The following is a 13,240-nucleotide window of genomic DNA, read 5'->3' as shown; positions in this document are numbered from 1 at the left end:
ACTGAGAGGATATATGGAGATAGATATAGATATAGATACAGATATAGATATTTTTTTAGACGGAGTCTCTCTCTGTTGCCCAGGCTGGAGTGCAGTGGCCTGATCTCGGCTCACCACAACCTCCGCCTCCTGAATTCAAGCGATTCTCCTGCCTCAGCCTCCCGAGTAGCTGGGACTACAGGCATGTGTCGCCATGCCCAGCTAATTTTTGTATTTTTAGTAGAGACGGGGTTTTACTATGTTGGCCAGGCTGACTTTGAACTCCTGACCTTGTGGTCCGCCCACCTCGGCCTCTCAAAGTGCTGGGATTACAGGCATGAGCCACCATGCCCGGCCCTGAGAGGATGTATTTTCTTAGTTCAGTAGTACATGGATAGCAAATCTACTAGAAAAATTAGGAGCTGTTGAAAGCAACTACATTATTAGAAACTGACTTGGCATTTAGAAAAGATGATTGTGTTATAGTTGCTAACAATAACGATCAAAGGGCAGTCAGATATCAGAATAAAAGTTCACTCAGGGAAATAATGGATTTAAAATAATGGTTTTCATTTATTACAAATTGAGCATCTACTGTGTGCCATATGATGATACAAAAATGAGTCTGACATGTTCTTTAGGAGATCATCAAAAGTATTGCGTCATTGCTGCCACAGCTTGTGTGGCAACCACACGCACTCTGCCTCACGCACACAACAGTTTAGTGGTGGTAGGAGGTGTATCTCCCATCCCACACTTGAGGAAACCAAGTCCCAACAAAGTGACCTAAGTTAGGCCACAGGGCTAGCAAGCAAGTCTTCCAACTCTAACTCCTGTGTTTTCTTCACTATACCAGCCTAAAGCTGATTTATATGAAACATGAAATAATCAGCCAGGTGTGGTGGCACACGCCTGTAATCCCAGCTACTCAGGAGGATGAGGCAGGAGAATTGCTTGAACCCGGGAGGCAGAGGTTGCAGTAAGCTGAGATCGCCATTGTACTCTGGTCTGGGCGACAAGAGCAAAACTCCACCTAAAAAAAAAAAGAAAAAGAAATAATCAACTAAAATGATCACAATATAAAAGAATAATTGGGCAGGCATGGTAATCCCAGCACTTTGGGAGGGTGAGGCGGGTGGATCACTTGAGGTCAGGTATTCGAGACCACCCTGGCCAACATGGTGACACCCTATCTCTACTAAAAACACAAAAATTATCTGTGTGTGGTGGCACATGCCTGTAATCCCAGCTGCTTGGGTGACTGAGGCACAAGCATCGCTTGAACCTGGGAGGCGGAGGTTGCAGTGAGCCAAGATCACGCCACTGCACTCTAGTCTGGGCGACAGAGCAAGACTGTCTCAAAAAAAAAGAAGAAGGATTTTTATTAGGACTGTCAAAATAAAATGGATTCTCCTTTTTTTTTTTGAGACAGAGTCTCCCTCTGTTGCGCAGGCTGGAGTGCAGTGGCATGAGCTTGACTCTCTGCAACCTCTGCCTCCTGGGTTCAAGCAATGCTCCTGTCTCAGCGTCCTGAGTAGCTGAGACTACAGGCGTGTGCCACCATGCCTGGCTTATTTTTGTATTTTTTAGTAGAGATGGGGTTTCGCCATGTTGGTCAGGCTGGTCTCGAACTCCTGAACTCAAGTGATCCATGCACCTTGGCCTCCCAAAGGGCTGAGATTACAGGTGTGAGCCACCACCACACCCGGCCTGGATTCTCCTTCTTCAAAGTGGCCCACTTCTCTAGGTTTCTCCTGCTACAGAGCAGAGAGAGGTTGGCGCCCTATGCCACCTCCCTCCTCTTGCTCCCACAAAGTATGTTGACAGAATAGACCAGTGCCAGCCACTAAATGGACTGTTCATCAGATGAATGGGTTGTCTCTTTTGCAGGGAGCTGAGACCGTTCAAGGGCTCTTAGAGGTAGCCAAAGACTCAATCCCCCGAAGTCACTGGAAAAAGACCCCAGTGGTTCTAAAGGCAACGGCAGGACTACGCTTACTGCCAGAACACAAAGCCAAGGCTCTGCTCTTTGAGGTAAGTTTTAAAACTGCATCTTGGATCATTCTGCCCTTTTCCCTATATGAATACTTAATGAGGTTTTAGTCTTTTGGAATGTGACCACCACCTTCAATATTCCACCACTGCCAAAGCACTATGATGACTCTGACCGCTTGTTATAGCTAGTTGTTTACATTTTTAACTATCACTCTTAAATGTATAGAGCTTTTCCTAAAATGTTTAAAGTACTTTCTATCTAGGATATTCTTCAATTTTTTTTTTTTTGAGGCGGAGTCTTGCTCTGTTGCCCAGACTGGAATGCAGTGGTGCCATCTCAGCTCACTGCAAGTTCCGCCTCCCGGGTTCACGCCCTTCTCCTGCCTCAGCCTGCCGAGTAGCTGGGACTACATGCATCTGCCACCACGCCCGGCTAATTTTTTGTATTTTTATTAGAGACGGGGTTTCACTGTGTTAGGATGGTCTCGATCTCCTGATCTCAGGTGATCCGCCCGCCTCGGCCTCCCACAGTGCTGGGATTACAGGCATGAGCCACCGCGCCCGGCCGGTATTCTTCATTCTTTTAGAATTTTAAAGCAGAATCAGAAATTGTTTCTAATCAACTTTATTAAGATAAACTTACGTACAATAAAATGTATCTATTTTAGGCTGGGCACTGTGGCTGACACCTGTAATCCCAGCACTTTGGGAGGCTGAGGCAGGCAGATTGCCTGAAGTCAGGAGTTTGAGACCAGCCTGGCTAACATGGTGAAACTTCATCTCTACTAAAAATACAAAAATTAGCTGGGCATGGTGGCACACACCTGTAGTCCCAGCTACTCAGGAGGCTAAGGCAGAAGAATTGCTTGAACTTGGGAGGCAGAGCTTGCAGTGAGCTGAGATCGCACCACTGCACTCCTACCTGGGCAACAGAGTGAGACTCCGTCTCAAAAAAAAAAAAAAAAAAAAGATTGAAGCTAAAAAATCACAGTAGGCCAGGCATGGTGGCTCATGCCTGTAATCTCAACACTTTGGGAGGCCAAGGCGGGTGGATCACCTGAGGTCAGGAATTCAAGACCAGCCTGGCCAACATGGTGAAACCCTGTTTCTAATAAAAATACAAAAATTAGCTGGACGTGGTGGCAGGCACCTGTAATCCCAGCTACTGGGGAGGCTGAGGCAGGAGAATTACTTGAACCTGGGAGGCAGTGGTTGCAGTGAACCAAGATTGGGCATTGCACTCCAGCCTGGGCAACAAGAGTGAAACTCCATCTCAAAAAAAAAAAAATCATGGCAAAAAGGGACTCCATATTACAGGTGTACTAATTCAATCCCCTAAATCCATTTTCCTTTGACTGTCAGTACAGAGGGGCCGGGCGCGGTGGCTCAAGCCTGTAATCCCAGCACTTTGGGAGGCCGAGGCGGGTGGATCACGAGGTCAGGAGATCGAGACCATCCTGGCTAACATGATGAAACCCCATCTCTACTAAAAATACAAAAAACTAGCCGGGCGTGGTGGCGGGCGCCTGTAGTCCCAGCTACTCGGAGGCTGAGGCGGGAGAATGGCGTGAACCCGGGAGGTAGAGCTTGCAGTGAGCTGAGATCGCGCCACTGCACTCCAGCCTGGGCGACAGAGCGAGACTCCGTCTCAAAAAAAAAAAAATAAAATAAAATAAAATAATAAATAAATAAATAAAATAAAATAAAATTAAAAAGTACAGAGGACTTAAGTCTCTTATCCAAGGACAAGCAGCCTAGTATGTCTCTGTGAGAACCTGAATCCTGATTCCTGATTTATTCCTCATTTATTCAACATAAGAGTGCTTACAGGTGCAGTGGCTTACGCCTGGAATCCCAGAACTTTGGGAGGCCGAGGCGGGTGGATCACAAGGTCAGGAGATGGAGACCATCCTGGCTAACGTGATGAAACCTGGTCTCTACTAAAAATACAAAAACTTAGGCATATGTGGTGGCAGCAGCCTGTAGTCCCAGCTACTCGGGAGGCTGAGGCAGGAGAATGGCGTGAACCCAGGAGGCAGAGCTTTCAGTGAGCCAAGACTGGGCCACTGTACTCCAGCCTGGGTGACAGAGCGAGACTCTGTCTCAAAAAAAAAAAAAAAAGTGCTTACTATGTACTGGGCGCTGGTGAAGTTACTGGAATACATTCAGCGGGGAACCAAAAATACAAAAATGGTCTTTGCACTCCTGGAGCTTACATTCTACTTTCAGGAAGACAGAAAATAAACATCTGAACAAGTCCAAAGAAAGTTATATTAGGTGCTGTAGGTACTATGGAGGGGAAAAAAAAAAGCAGGGAAAGGCAGGTAGGGAATGGAGGGAAAAAAAAAAAAAGCAGGGAAAGGCAGGTAGGGAATCTGGTGATAAGAGTGGGGGAAATGCTAATTTAAATAGGGCAGTCAGGGAAGATGTCTTTGATAAAATTCAGTTGATCAGAGATCTGAGGAGGATGAAGAAGCAAGTTATACAAGACATTTGTGGGAAGAATATTCCAGGCTAAAGAAACAGCAGGTACAAAGGCCAGAGACAGGTATGTGCTTGGTATGTTAGGAACAGCATCCAGGAGGTCAGCATAGCTGGAGAGGAAAGAGTGATATGAGAGGTAAGTAGCAGGTAACCTCAGATAGGCGGGGCTAAGGGGTGCTTATCATGTAGGATCTCAAAGTCCAGTGTAATCACTTTGGCTTTTTCTTTTTTTTTTTTTTTTGAGACTGAGTTTCGCTCTTGTTGCCCAGGCTAGAGTGCAGTGGCGCTATCTCCACTCACTGCAACCTCCACCTCCCAGGTTCAAGTGATGCTTCTGCCTCAGCCTCCCAAGTAGCCGGATTACAGGCATGTGCCACCATGCCTGGCTAAATTTCTATTTTTAGTATAGATGGGGTGTCACCATGTTGGTCAGGCTGGTCTCAAACCCCTGACCTCAGGTGATCCGCCTGCACTTTGGCTTTTTCTTTAAGAAGGAAACCACTGGAAGGTTTGTTGTTTTTTTTTTGTTTTTTTTTTTTTTTTGAGACAGACTCTCACTTTTGTTGCCCAGGCTAGAGTGCAACGGTGCAATCTCGGCTCACTGCAACCTCCGCCTCGTGGGTTCAAGCGATTCTCCTACCTCAGCCTCCCAAGTAGCTAGGATTACAGTTGCCCACCACCATGCTAATTTTTTTGTATTTTCAGTAGAGACCGGGTTTCACCATGTTGGCCAGGCTGGTCTTGAACTTCTGACCTCAGGTGATCCACCTGCCTTGGCCTCCAAAAGTGCTGGGTTGAGAGGTATGAGCCACCACGCCTGGCTGCCACTGGAAGATTTTGAGCCAAGGAAAAACATGATTTGACATCCATTTTTAAAGCACCATTCTGGCTGCTGTTTTGAGAACAAACTGTAGGATGGGGGCGAAGAGCAGAGAAGGCAAAAGCATAAGCTCTCTTGCTGTGCTTCATCCTGTTCACTTATCTGTCTTTTCTTTAAAAGTTTGTTTATATATCACTTAACTGGTTTTTCCTGGTTGAAACAGGGTCCAGAGGTCATCATGTGGTATGTTTCATCCTATCAGAAATGAGAACAGCAAAGAGACTAGAGTTCTTCCTATCTTATTTGGAGAATTCTTTTTCCTTTCCCTTGATAATTATATAAACATAAGACTTAACACCCATATCAATGGTCTATATTATGGAGGGGCAAGATGTTTTTGCAAGATGTTCATTCCCATCTCCTGAAACAGGGTTCCTTAAGTCTGGATCTGGAGTCTCCCCACACTCTAGAGGCCCTAGCCATGTGCCAGAATCTGACCGGTGCTGGCAGCAGAGTACCTCAGCCCTTAGATGTGAACTCCACCACGGCGGGTTCGTGTCAGCTTATCTAAGGAATGGAGTGGGAAGACTCCTCCTAGTTTCCAGTGTATGTCCGGTAGAGTTTATCAGGTTTAAAAAGTTACAGGATCCTGATTTGAGCTGGCAGGATTAAATATATGCCTTTCCGTAGGTCCAGTTCACCTATACATTTAGATGGTTTGATTTAGCTTTACTTAAAGTCAAAGGAATCCCTGTGTTTGTGTTTTTGCAAGAAACTGGTAATGGCTTGCCTAGTTTCTTCTCTAGTTTCTTAGGGCAAAGGAATGAGTTTTGCCAAAATTTTATCTGGGAAAAATGGAGTAGTTTTCTAAGTCTTACAGGACACTGTCAAAATATAGAAATATTGCCTTAGGGAATTCTTTTTTTCTTCTTCTTTTTTCTCTAGGTAAAGGAGATCTTCAGGAAGTCACCTTTCCTGGTACCAAAAGACAGTGTTAGCATCATGGATGGATCCGACGAAGGTGGGAGAGGTGTTGATGTGAGTTCTGGGGGAGAGGGGCAGGATCAGTGAAAGATCTAACTAAAGGAACTGGGGCCAGGGACGGGGTCCTGAAGAGAAAGGAATAAACAGAAGGAATGGGATAGCAGGAAATAGAAGAGAGGGAGAAGGAACATGTGCTCTAGACATGAAATTTAGAGAGAAAAAAAAACAAGGATGGGGCCAGGAAAGAGAAAAATATGCTCTGGGATCTAATCCTTGTCTTTCTTTCTTTTTAGGCATATTAGCCTGGGTTACTGTGAATTTTCTGACAGGTAATACATCCTCAAGTTTATCTTCAGAGCTTCACTAGCTTTTACATGCATAGTCAGAAGAGTAAAAAAACCCTTTCTTTCATTCTGTATTGTTTCTTCTTCTTTAAAAAAGGAAAGGAGGCTGGGTGTGGTGGTTCATGCCTGTAATCCCAGTGCTTTGGGAGACTGAGGTGGGTGGATCACTTGAGGCCAGTAGTTCAAGACCAGCCTGGCCAACATGGCGAAACTGTGTCTCTACCAAAAATACAAAAATTAGCTGGGCGTGGTGGTGTGTGCCTGTGATCTCAGCTACTCGGGAGGCTGGAGAATTGCTTGAACCCAGGAGGCAGAGGTTGCAGTGAGCTGAGAGCAGAGATTGTGCCACTGCACTCCAGGCTGGATGATAGAGCAAGACTCTGTCTCCAAAAAGGCCTTCAAAAAACAAAAAACAAACAAAAAACACCTGCCTTGAAGGCCTCTGCTGCAACGAGAGTCCTTCTGAGTTGACATTCACCTGCAGCATCAGGGCTGGGGAGCAGTGGAGTGTGTGTGGAATACCTTCAGTGCATGATAAGAACAAGAGAGACAAGTGTTGGGCTGCCCAGGATGTGGAGGATATTTAGAGCTGGCTCTCATTTGACAGGTCAGCTGCATGACCACAGACAGGAGACTGTGGGGACCTTGGACCTAGGGGGAGCCTCCACCCAAATCACGTTCCTGCCCCAGTTTGAGGTGAGTCATTTCATGAAGATCTGGTTAGAAGTGCACTTGGCAGGCATATCATGGTGCCAAGAAAGAGGCATCCCATTTTCAGCCAGCAGCTCTACCACGCTTAGGCAGAGTCAAGTCAGTTAATAACTGGGTGAATGTTCCCTTGCCATCTCACTGTTCAGAATCCCTTCGATTCCTCAAGCCTAGTGAGATTAGCCGCTTAATCTGTCTTCATCTGATTTTTTGCTGGGAGGGACGGGTGGTGGTGTGAACATCTTCAAGTGATTACAGATCCTGAATAGTCTTTTTGCTTTTTCTGATTTGCAGAAAACTCTGGAACAAACTCCTAGGGGCTACCTCACTTCCTTTGAGATGTTTAACAGCACTTATAAGCTCTATACACATAGGTGAGAATGGGGACAGGGAAGAATAATATTTCATGTTGTATGTTCTCCTAACTTTTCTAAGTGTTCTCAAATCTGTTATTGTATCTGATCAGCAAAACAAAGTCTGTGCCAATTCCCTAAGGCCTATCACTGAAACCCAGGCCACTTACAAAGCCGGAGGAACTTAAGAACCTTCTCCATTCTTGGCCTCAAAAGCATTAATATATGACTTAAGAGTCAAAAATTGTCTGCTGGGTGCAGTTGGCTTCATGCCTGTAATCCCAGCACTTTGGGAGGCCGAGGTGGGTGGGTCACCTGAGGTCAGGAGTTTGAGACCAGCCTGGCAAACATGGTGACACCCCATCTCTACTAAAATACAAAAATTAGCTGGATATGACAGCGCATACTTGTAATCCCAGCTGCTCAGGAGGCTGAGGCAGGAGAATCATTTGAACCCTGGAGGTGAAGGTTGCAGTGAACCGAGATCACGCCACTGCACTTCAGCCGGAGCGACAGAGCAAGACCCGGTCTCAAAAAAAAAAAAAAGAGTCAAAAGTTTTCTCTAGGGAGAGGACACTTCAAGAAGGCTCAGGCAAAGCTTCTTGCCAACTCCTTTGAGCTGGCCTTTAGAGGTTCAGAATCCAGCCTGGAATTTGATCCTAGTTGGGGCTAGGAGCTAAGCTAAAGAGAGCTTTTCTGGGAATGGTTCCTAGTGTGGGACCCTAGGAATTGTCACCGTCTCTGGCCTTTGAATGATAACTGTGGGGAATTCTTACTGCATAGCCTTGATCCAAACTGTGTAGAAATTACCGCTTGTTGACCACAGGAGATGAATATGTCACAGAGACAGAACAAGGTTTTCATATTTCCAGAGGGAAACAGAACCCATGTTACTTTTGAAAGAGGTAGCTTTAGGCTAGAGAACTTCAGGACCAGCATGAAATTGGTCAATCCTGTATTTTACAGTTACTTGGGATTTGGATTGAAAGCTGCAAGATTAGCAACCCTGGGAGCCCTGGAGACAGAAGGTTTGTCTGGGTACCTGTGCTGGGTGGGGGATGGTGAGGGTGACACAGATACTCCGCTTGCTTCTTCCCTTCCTTGATAGCCATTCTATGCAGGAAAAGATTAAGTTGAATTGGGAGGCAAATGTTGTATAATGGACCTAATAATAGCAAATCCTTTTCTGTTTTATAAGTTCAGAAGTTTTGATGTATATTATTAGCCATTTTTAGAATGAGGTCTACTTGTACAGGGGGAACAGCCTATGTCTAGGCAGTTCTGCAGAAATCCCAGGCTTTAAGAATACATTTGGCAGGAGCTTGCTCAAGCCCTGAGCTTTACATTGGAGGCACAGGAAGCAGGGTCTGTTCTACATGCAGGTAGAACAACAGAGTAACTCCATTCATCTCTTCACAGTTGAGGTCAGGCAGAACTGGGTTCAGTCCCAGCATTGTGATTTGAGGCAAGTAACCTATCTGTGCCCCTTTCCTCACGGTAAATGAGAATTTGCATTTAAGGCACTTTGTACAGTAATCTGTTATTGGGATGACATCTATTTTTCATTTCAGAGTATACAAAACATCTTCAAGTGTATTTCATTTAAGCCTCTCAGCAACCAGTGAGGAAAGCAGCATAGCATTTCTTTCTTGTTTTTAGAAAGGTGGAAACTTACTGTATCGTAGGTTTTGGATCTTTGAGATATATGGACCCCTCTGACAGAAGCACATGCGCATGAAAATTTGCTTCTGGTTTCAGGGGGTTCACCAACCCCACGAAGCCTGTCTGTGAACCCTGAGTTAAGGATTCCTGTCACAGGATGTTGTCATGGAATTCATGTCATCGGATTTTAAGGCCCAGCCCCCACAGTGATTCTTTTCCGCCTCACTGGCTTCTTGTTTGCCTTCCTCCCTCTCTCTCACTCACTTACTTCTTACCTTGTGCCCTGGATTCTTTCAGGGACTGATGGACACACTTTCCGGAGTGCCTGTCTACCGAGATGGTTGGAAGCAGAGTGGATCTTTGGGGGTGTGAAATACCAGTATGGTGGCAACCAAGAAGGCAAGTGATGTTTTTTCACTGGTTAAATTTACGTTTACAATGGAAGCTCTGGAAAAGTCCCATGGGAAGCTTTTTCCAGAACTCAAGCTTACCTTTTTGCAGGGACTTGTTCCAAAGATCTTGGCATGCCTCCAAAGACTAATGTGAACTGACAGGGAACAACGCAGCGGTCATTCTGCATCGACCAAGTGTCATGGACCCATTAGATACCTGCGCTTAGACAAGTGCTGTGGTGCACATCTACAGTCCCAGTTACTCAAAGGTTGAGGCAAGAGGATCACTTGAGCCCACGAGTTCAAGGCTGTAGTGCACAATGCCACCGCACTCCAGCCTGGGCGATGGAGACCCCACCTCTTACAAATTAATTAAGAAACCTATTCTAAGCCTAGGTCAAATGCAGCAGTGTGAAACCCTGTTTAGTTAATAGTTAGCTATTTAAATTATAGTAAAACTTAAAACCATGAGAAGAATGATTCATCTTCTTATAAAAGGTATATACCTGAATATCAAGGAATGAACTTGAATTCCCAGTGAAGGAAGCTGGCGAGCCCTTTAGCTACTTGCTTGCAAATGCTATGGAATGTAATGCTAGGCAGCAGCACAAGGTTGGCCATGATTTGGTGAATACAGATTAGGCAGGGGAGCGGGCATGGAGAAACAAGAGTGGTGAGGCTGCAGACATTTGCTCATCTTTCTTTTGAAGCCTCTTGTCCCAAGCATCAGCCTTCTCTTGCTTTCCTTGACCTTCCTGCTGTTCCCTCATTGTCTCCAGCAGCTTTCCTCAGAGAGTGTCCCCTTCCCCCAGCGCTGTTCTCACCTTACCCCTGTGCACCTTTGCCTGGCAGGGGAGGTGGGCTTTGATCCCTGCTATGCCGAAGTGCTGAGGGTGGTACGAGGAAAACTTCACCAGCCAGAGGAGGTCCAGAGAGGCTCCTTCTATGCTTTCTCTTACTATTACGACCGAGCTGTTGACACAGACATGATTGGTGAGTTCACCCCAGGTGTCAGTCCAGAGAGGAAGGTGGATAGGGCTGTGGTGGGGAAGGTCAAGGAGAAAGAGCACTTGAGGTGCTTTGTTGAGCTGATTACCCACCTCTTTTCTAGTCACTCGAACAAAAGGGTGGAAATGACTTAGAATCTTTTGGAGCTGAGAGATGACCAAAACAACTATATGATGTCTTTTTTTTTTTTTTAACATGTTTATTGAGGTATAATTGGCATACAATAAGTGCATATTTAAAGTATACAATTTGTTAAGTTTTGTCATGTATACACCCATGAATCCATCACCACATTGAAGATAATAAACATATTCACCCCAAAAATTTTCCTCCTGTCTCTTTATGATAACTTTTCTTCTTATCACAAAAGTAATATTTTTGCCTGTGACAGTATATGTACCTGATCTGTCATGGCCTGAGAGATACGAATTAATTTCCTATTATTGTGGGGGTTTTGTTGTTATTTTGTTTTTTTGTTTGTTTTTTGAGACGGAGTTGCACTCTTGTTACGCAGGCTGGAGTGCAGTGGCGTGATCTCAGCTCACTGCAACCTCTGCCGCCCGCGTTCAACCGATTCTCCTGCCTTGGCCTCCTGAGTAGCTGGGATTACAGGTGCCTGCCACCATACCTGGCTAATTTTTTTTTAGTAGAGACGAGATTTCACCATGTTGGTCAGGCTGGTCTTGAACTCCTGACCTCGTTATCCGCCCGCCTCAGCCTCCCAAAGTGCTGGGATTACAGGCATGAGCCACTGCACCTGGCCTATTGTGTTTTATGGGTCTGTTTTTTTCATTGTGGTTAAACATACATAACATGGAATAGATTGTAAATAAATAAAATAGGCTGCATAGACTGGGTACGGTGGCTCACGCCCATAATCCTGGGAGGCAGAGGTTGCAGTGAGCTGAGATTGCGCCACTGCACTCTAGCCTGGGTGACAGAGCAAGACTCCGTCTCAAAAAAAAAAAAAAAAAAATAGGCTGCATAGATTATGTACATGTGTATATAATGAATGAATTTCCTTATGCTTCCTTGAAGGCGTTTTGATATCAGATAATCTTCGTTTTATTTCAGATTATGAAAAGGGCGGTATTTTAAAAGTTGAAGATTTTGAAAGAAAAGCCAGGGAAGGTGAGTTTGAGTGTCAGGGGAAGCCCTTGAAGGTAAGCCTGTGAGACTGCCTGCCAACTCTCGTGACCTAAAGTGATCTAAAGCACCTCAGTCAGCTCAGAAGGCCTGTCAGAAGGCTAGTTTCCTTTCTGAGTCTTCCAGTCTTTGCTAAAAGTTAGAAGCATTGGGTGGTAGCCAGGTATGGTGGCACACATCTGTAGTCCCAGCTACGCAGGGTGGGAGGATTGCTTGAGGCTGGAAATTCAAGGCTATAGTGCACTATAATCACACCTGTGAATAGTCACTGCGTTGCAGCTTAGGCAACATAGTGAGACCTCTGTCTCTAAAAAAAAATTTTTTTTTCAGCTTTATGCAGCATAGAATTATGGGCAAGAATATGGGAATACAAGAGGTTTTAGGAGGCCGGGCACGGTGGCTCACACCTGTAATCCCAGCAGTTTGGGAGGCCAGGGTAGGCAGATCACCCGAGGTCAGCAGTTCAAGACCAGCCTGGCCAACATGGTGAAACCCTGTCTCTACTAAAAATACAAAAATTAGCCAGGCGAGACAGTGGGTGCCTGTAATCCCAGCTACTCGGGAGGCCGAGGTAGGAGAATCACTTGAACCTGGGAGGCAGAGGTTGTAGTGAGCCGAGGTCGTGCCACTGCACTCCAGCCTGGGCAACAAAGTGAGTCTCCACCTAAAAAAAAAAAAAAAAAAAAGAGTCTTTAGGGCTTTAGGGAAATGGTGAAGACCTTTTTTTCTTCTACGCTTTCTTTTTTTCATTGAAATAGTGTTATCAGCGTTAATGAAACACTGAGCATCAAAAGACATGGGAAATAGCGACAGAGGCTTCCTTGAGAGGATCAAAACTGCCAATGAGAACTAGGCACAGTGGTTTGAGCCTGTAGTCTCAGCTACTTGGGAGGCTGAGGCAGGAGGATCGTGTGAACCCAGGGGCTTGAGGCTGCAGGGAGCTCCAATCATGCCACTGCACTCCACCCTGGGTGACAGCATGAGACCTCGTCTCTAAAAAAAAAAAAATTAATAGAAAGTTTTTAAAAATTAAAAAATAAAATACAAATGATCTTATCCAGTAATCCACAGTAGGGTTAAATGATATCTCCTTGTCTTCTGAGCCTCAGCATTAATAATAGATAAGGGACTTAGGGCCAGGCGTGGTGGCTCACGCCTATAATCCCAGCACGTTGGGAGGCCGAGGCGGGTGGATCACGAGGTCAGGAGATCAAGACCATCCTGGCTAACACGGTGAAACCCCATCTCTACTAAAAAAAAATACAAAAAATTAGCCGGGCGTGGTGGTGGGCGCCTGTAGTCCCAGCTACTTGGGAGGCTGAGGCAGGAGAATGGTGTGAACCCAGAGGAGGAGCTTGCAGTGAG

At 45.5% G+C, this 13,240-nt stretch overlaps 1 protein-coding gene across 20 annotated transcripts in view; it reads left to right on the top strand.

Annotated features, from left to right (window-relative positions):
• ENTPD5 (ectonucleoside triphosphate diphosphohydrolase 5 (inactive)) overlaps positions 1 to 13,240 on the top strand; it is a 58,788-nt gene that overhangs the window by 35,229 nt on the left and 10,319 nt on the right. For all 20 annotated transcript variants that reach the window (XM_073997778.1, XM_065549056.2, XM_073997774.1 and 17 more), the window contains 9 exons: positions 1,870 to 2,013; positions 6,224 to 6,299; positions 6,556 to 6,591; positions 7,214 to 7,302; positions 7,609 to 7,688; positions 8,634 to 8,695; positions 9,627 to 9,728; positions 10,574 to 10,714; positions 11,804 to 11,860. In XM_073997778.1, the coding sequence (XP_073853879.1) occupies positions 1,870 to 2,013; positions 6,224 to 6,299; positions 6,556 to 6,591; positions 7,214 to 7,302; positions 7,609 to 7,688; positions 8,634 to 8,695; positions 9,627 to 9,728; positions 10,574 to 10,714; positions 11,804 to 11,860 (787 nt within the window). The remainder of the gene's footprint in view (positions 1 to 1,869; positions 2,014 to 6,223; positions 6,300 to 6,555; positions 6,592 to 7,213; positions 7,303 to 7,608; positions 7,689 to 8,633; positions 8,696 to 9,626; positions 9,729 to 10,573; positions 10,715 to 11,803; positions 11,861 to 13,240) is intronic.

This window comes from Macaca fascicularis, chromosome 7 (genome assembly GCF_037993035.2).
Source record: "Macaca fascicularis isolate 582-1 chromosome 7, T2T-MFA8v1.1".
In the NCBI taxonomy this organism is placed as follows: domain Eukaryota; kingdom Metazoa; phylum Chordata; class Mammalia; order Primates; family Cercopithecidae; genus Macaca; species Macaca fascicularis.
This window is presented reverse-complemented; position numbering and strand designations above follow the sequence as displayed.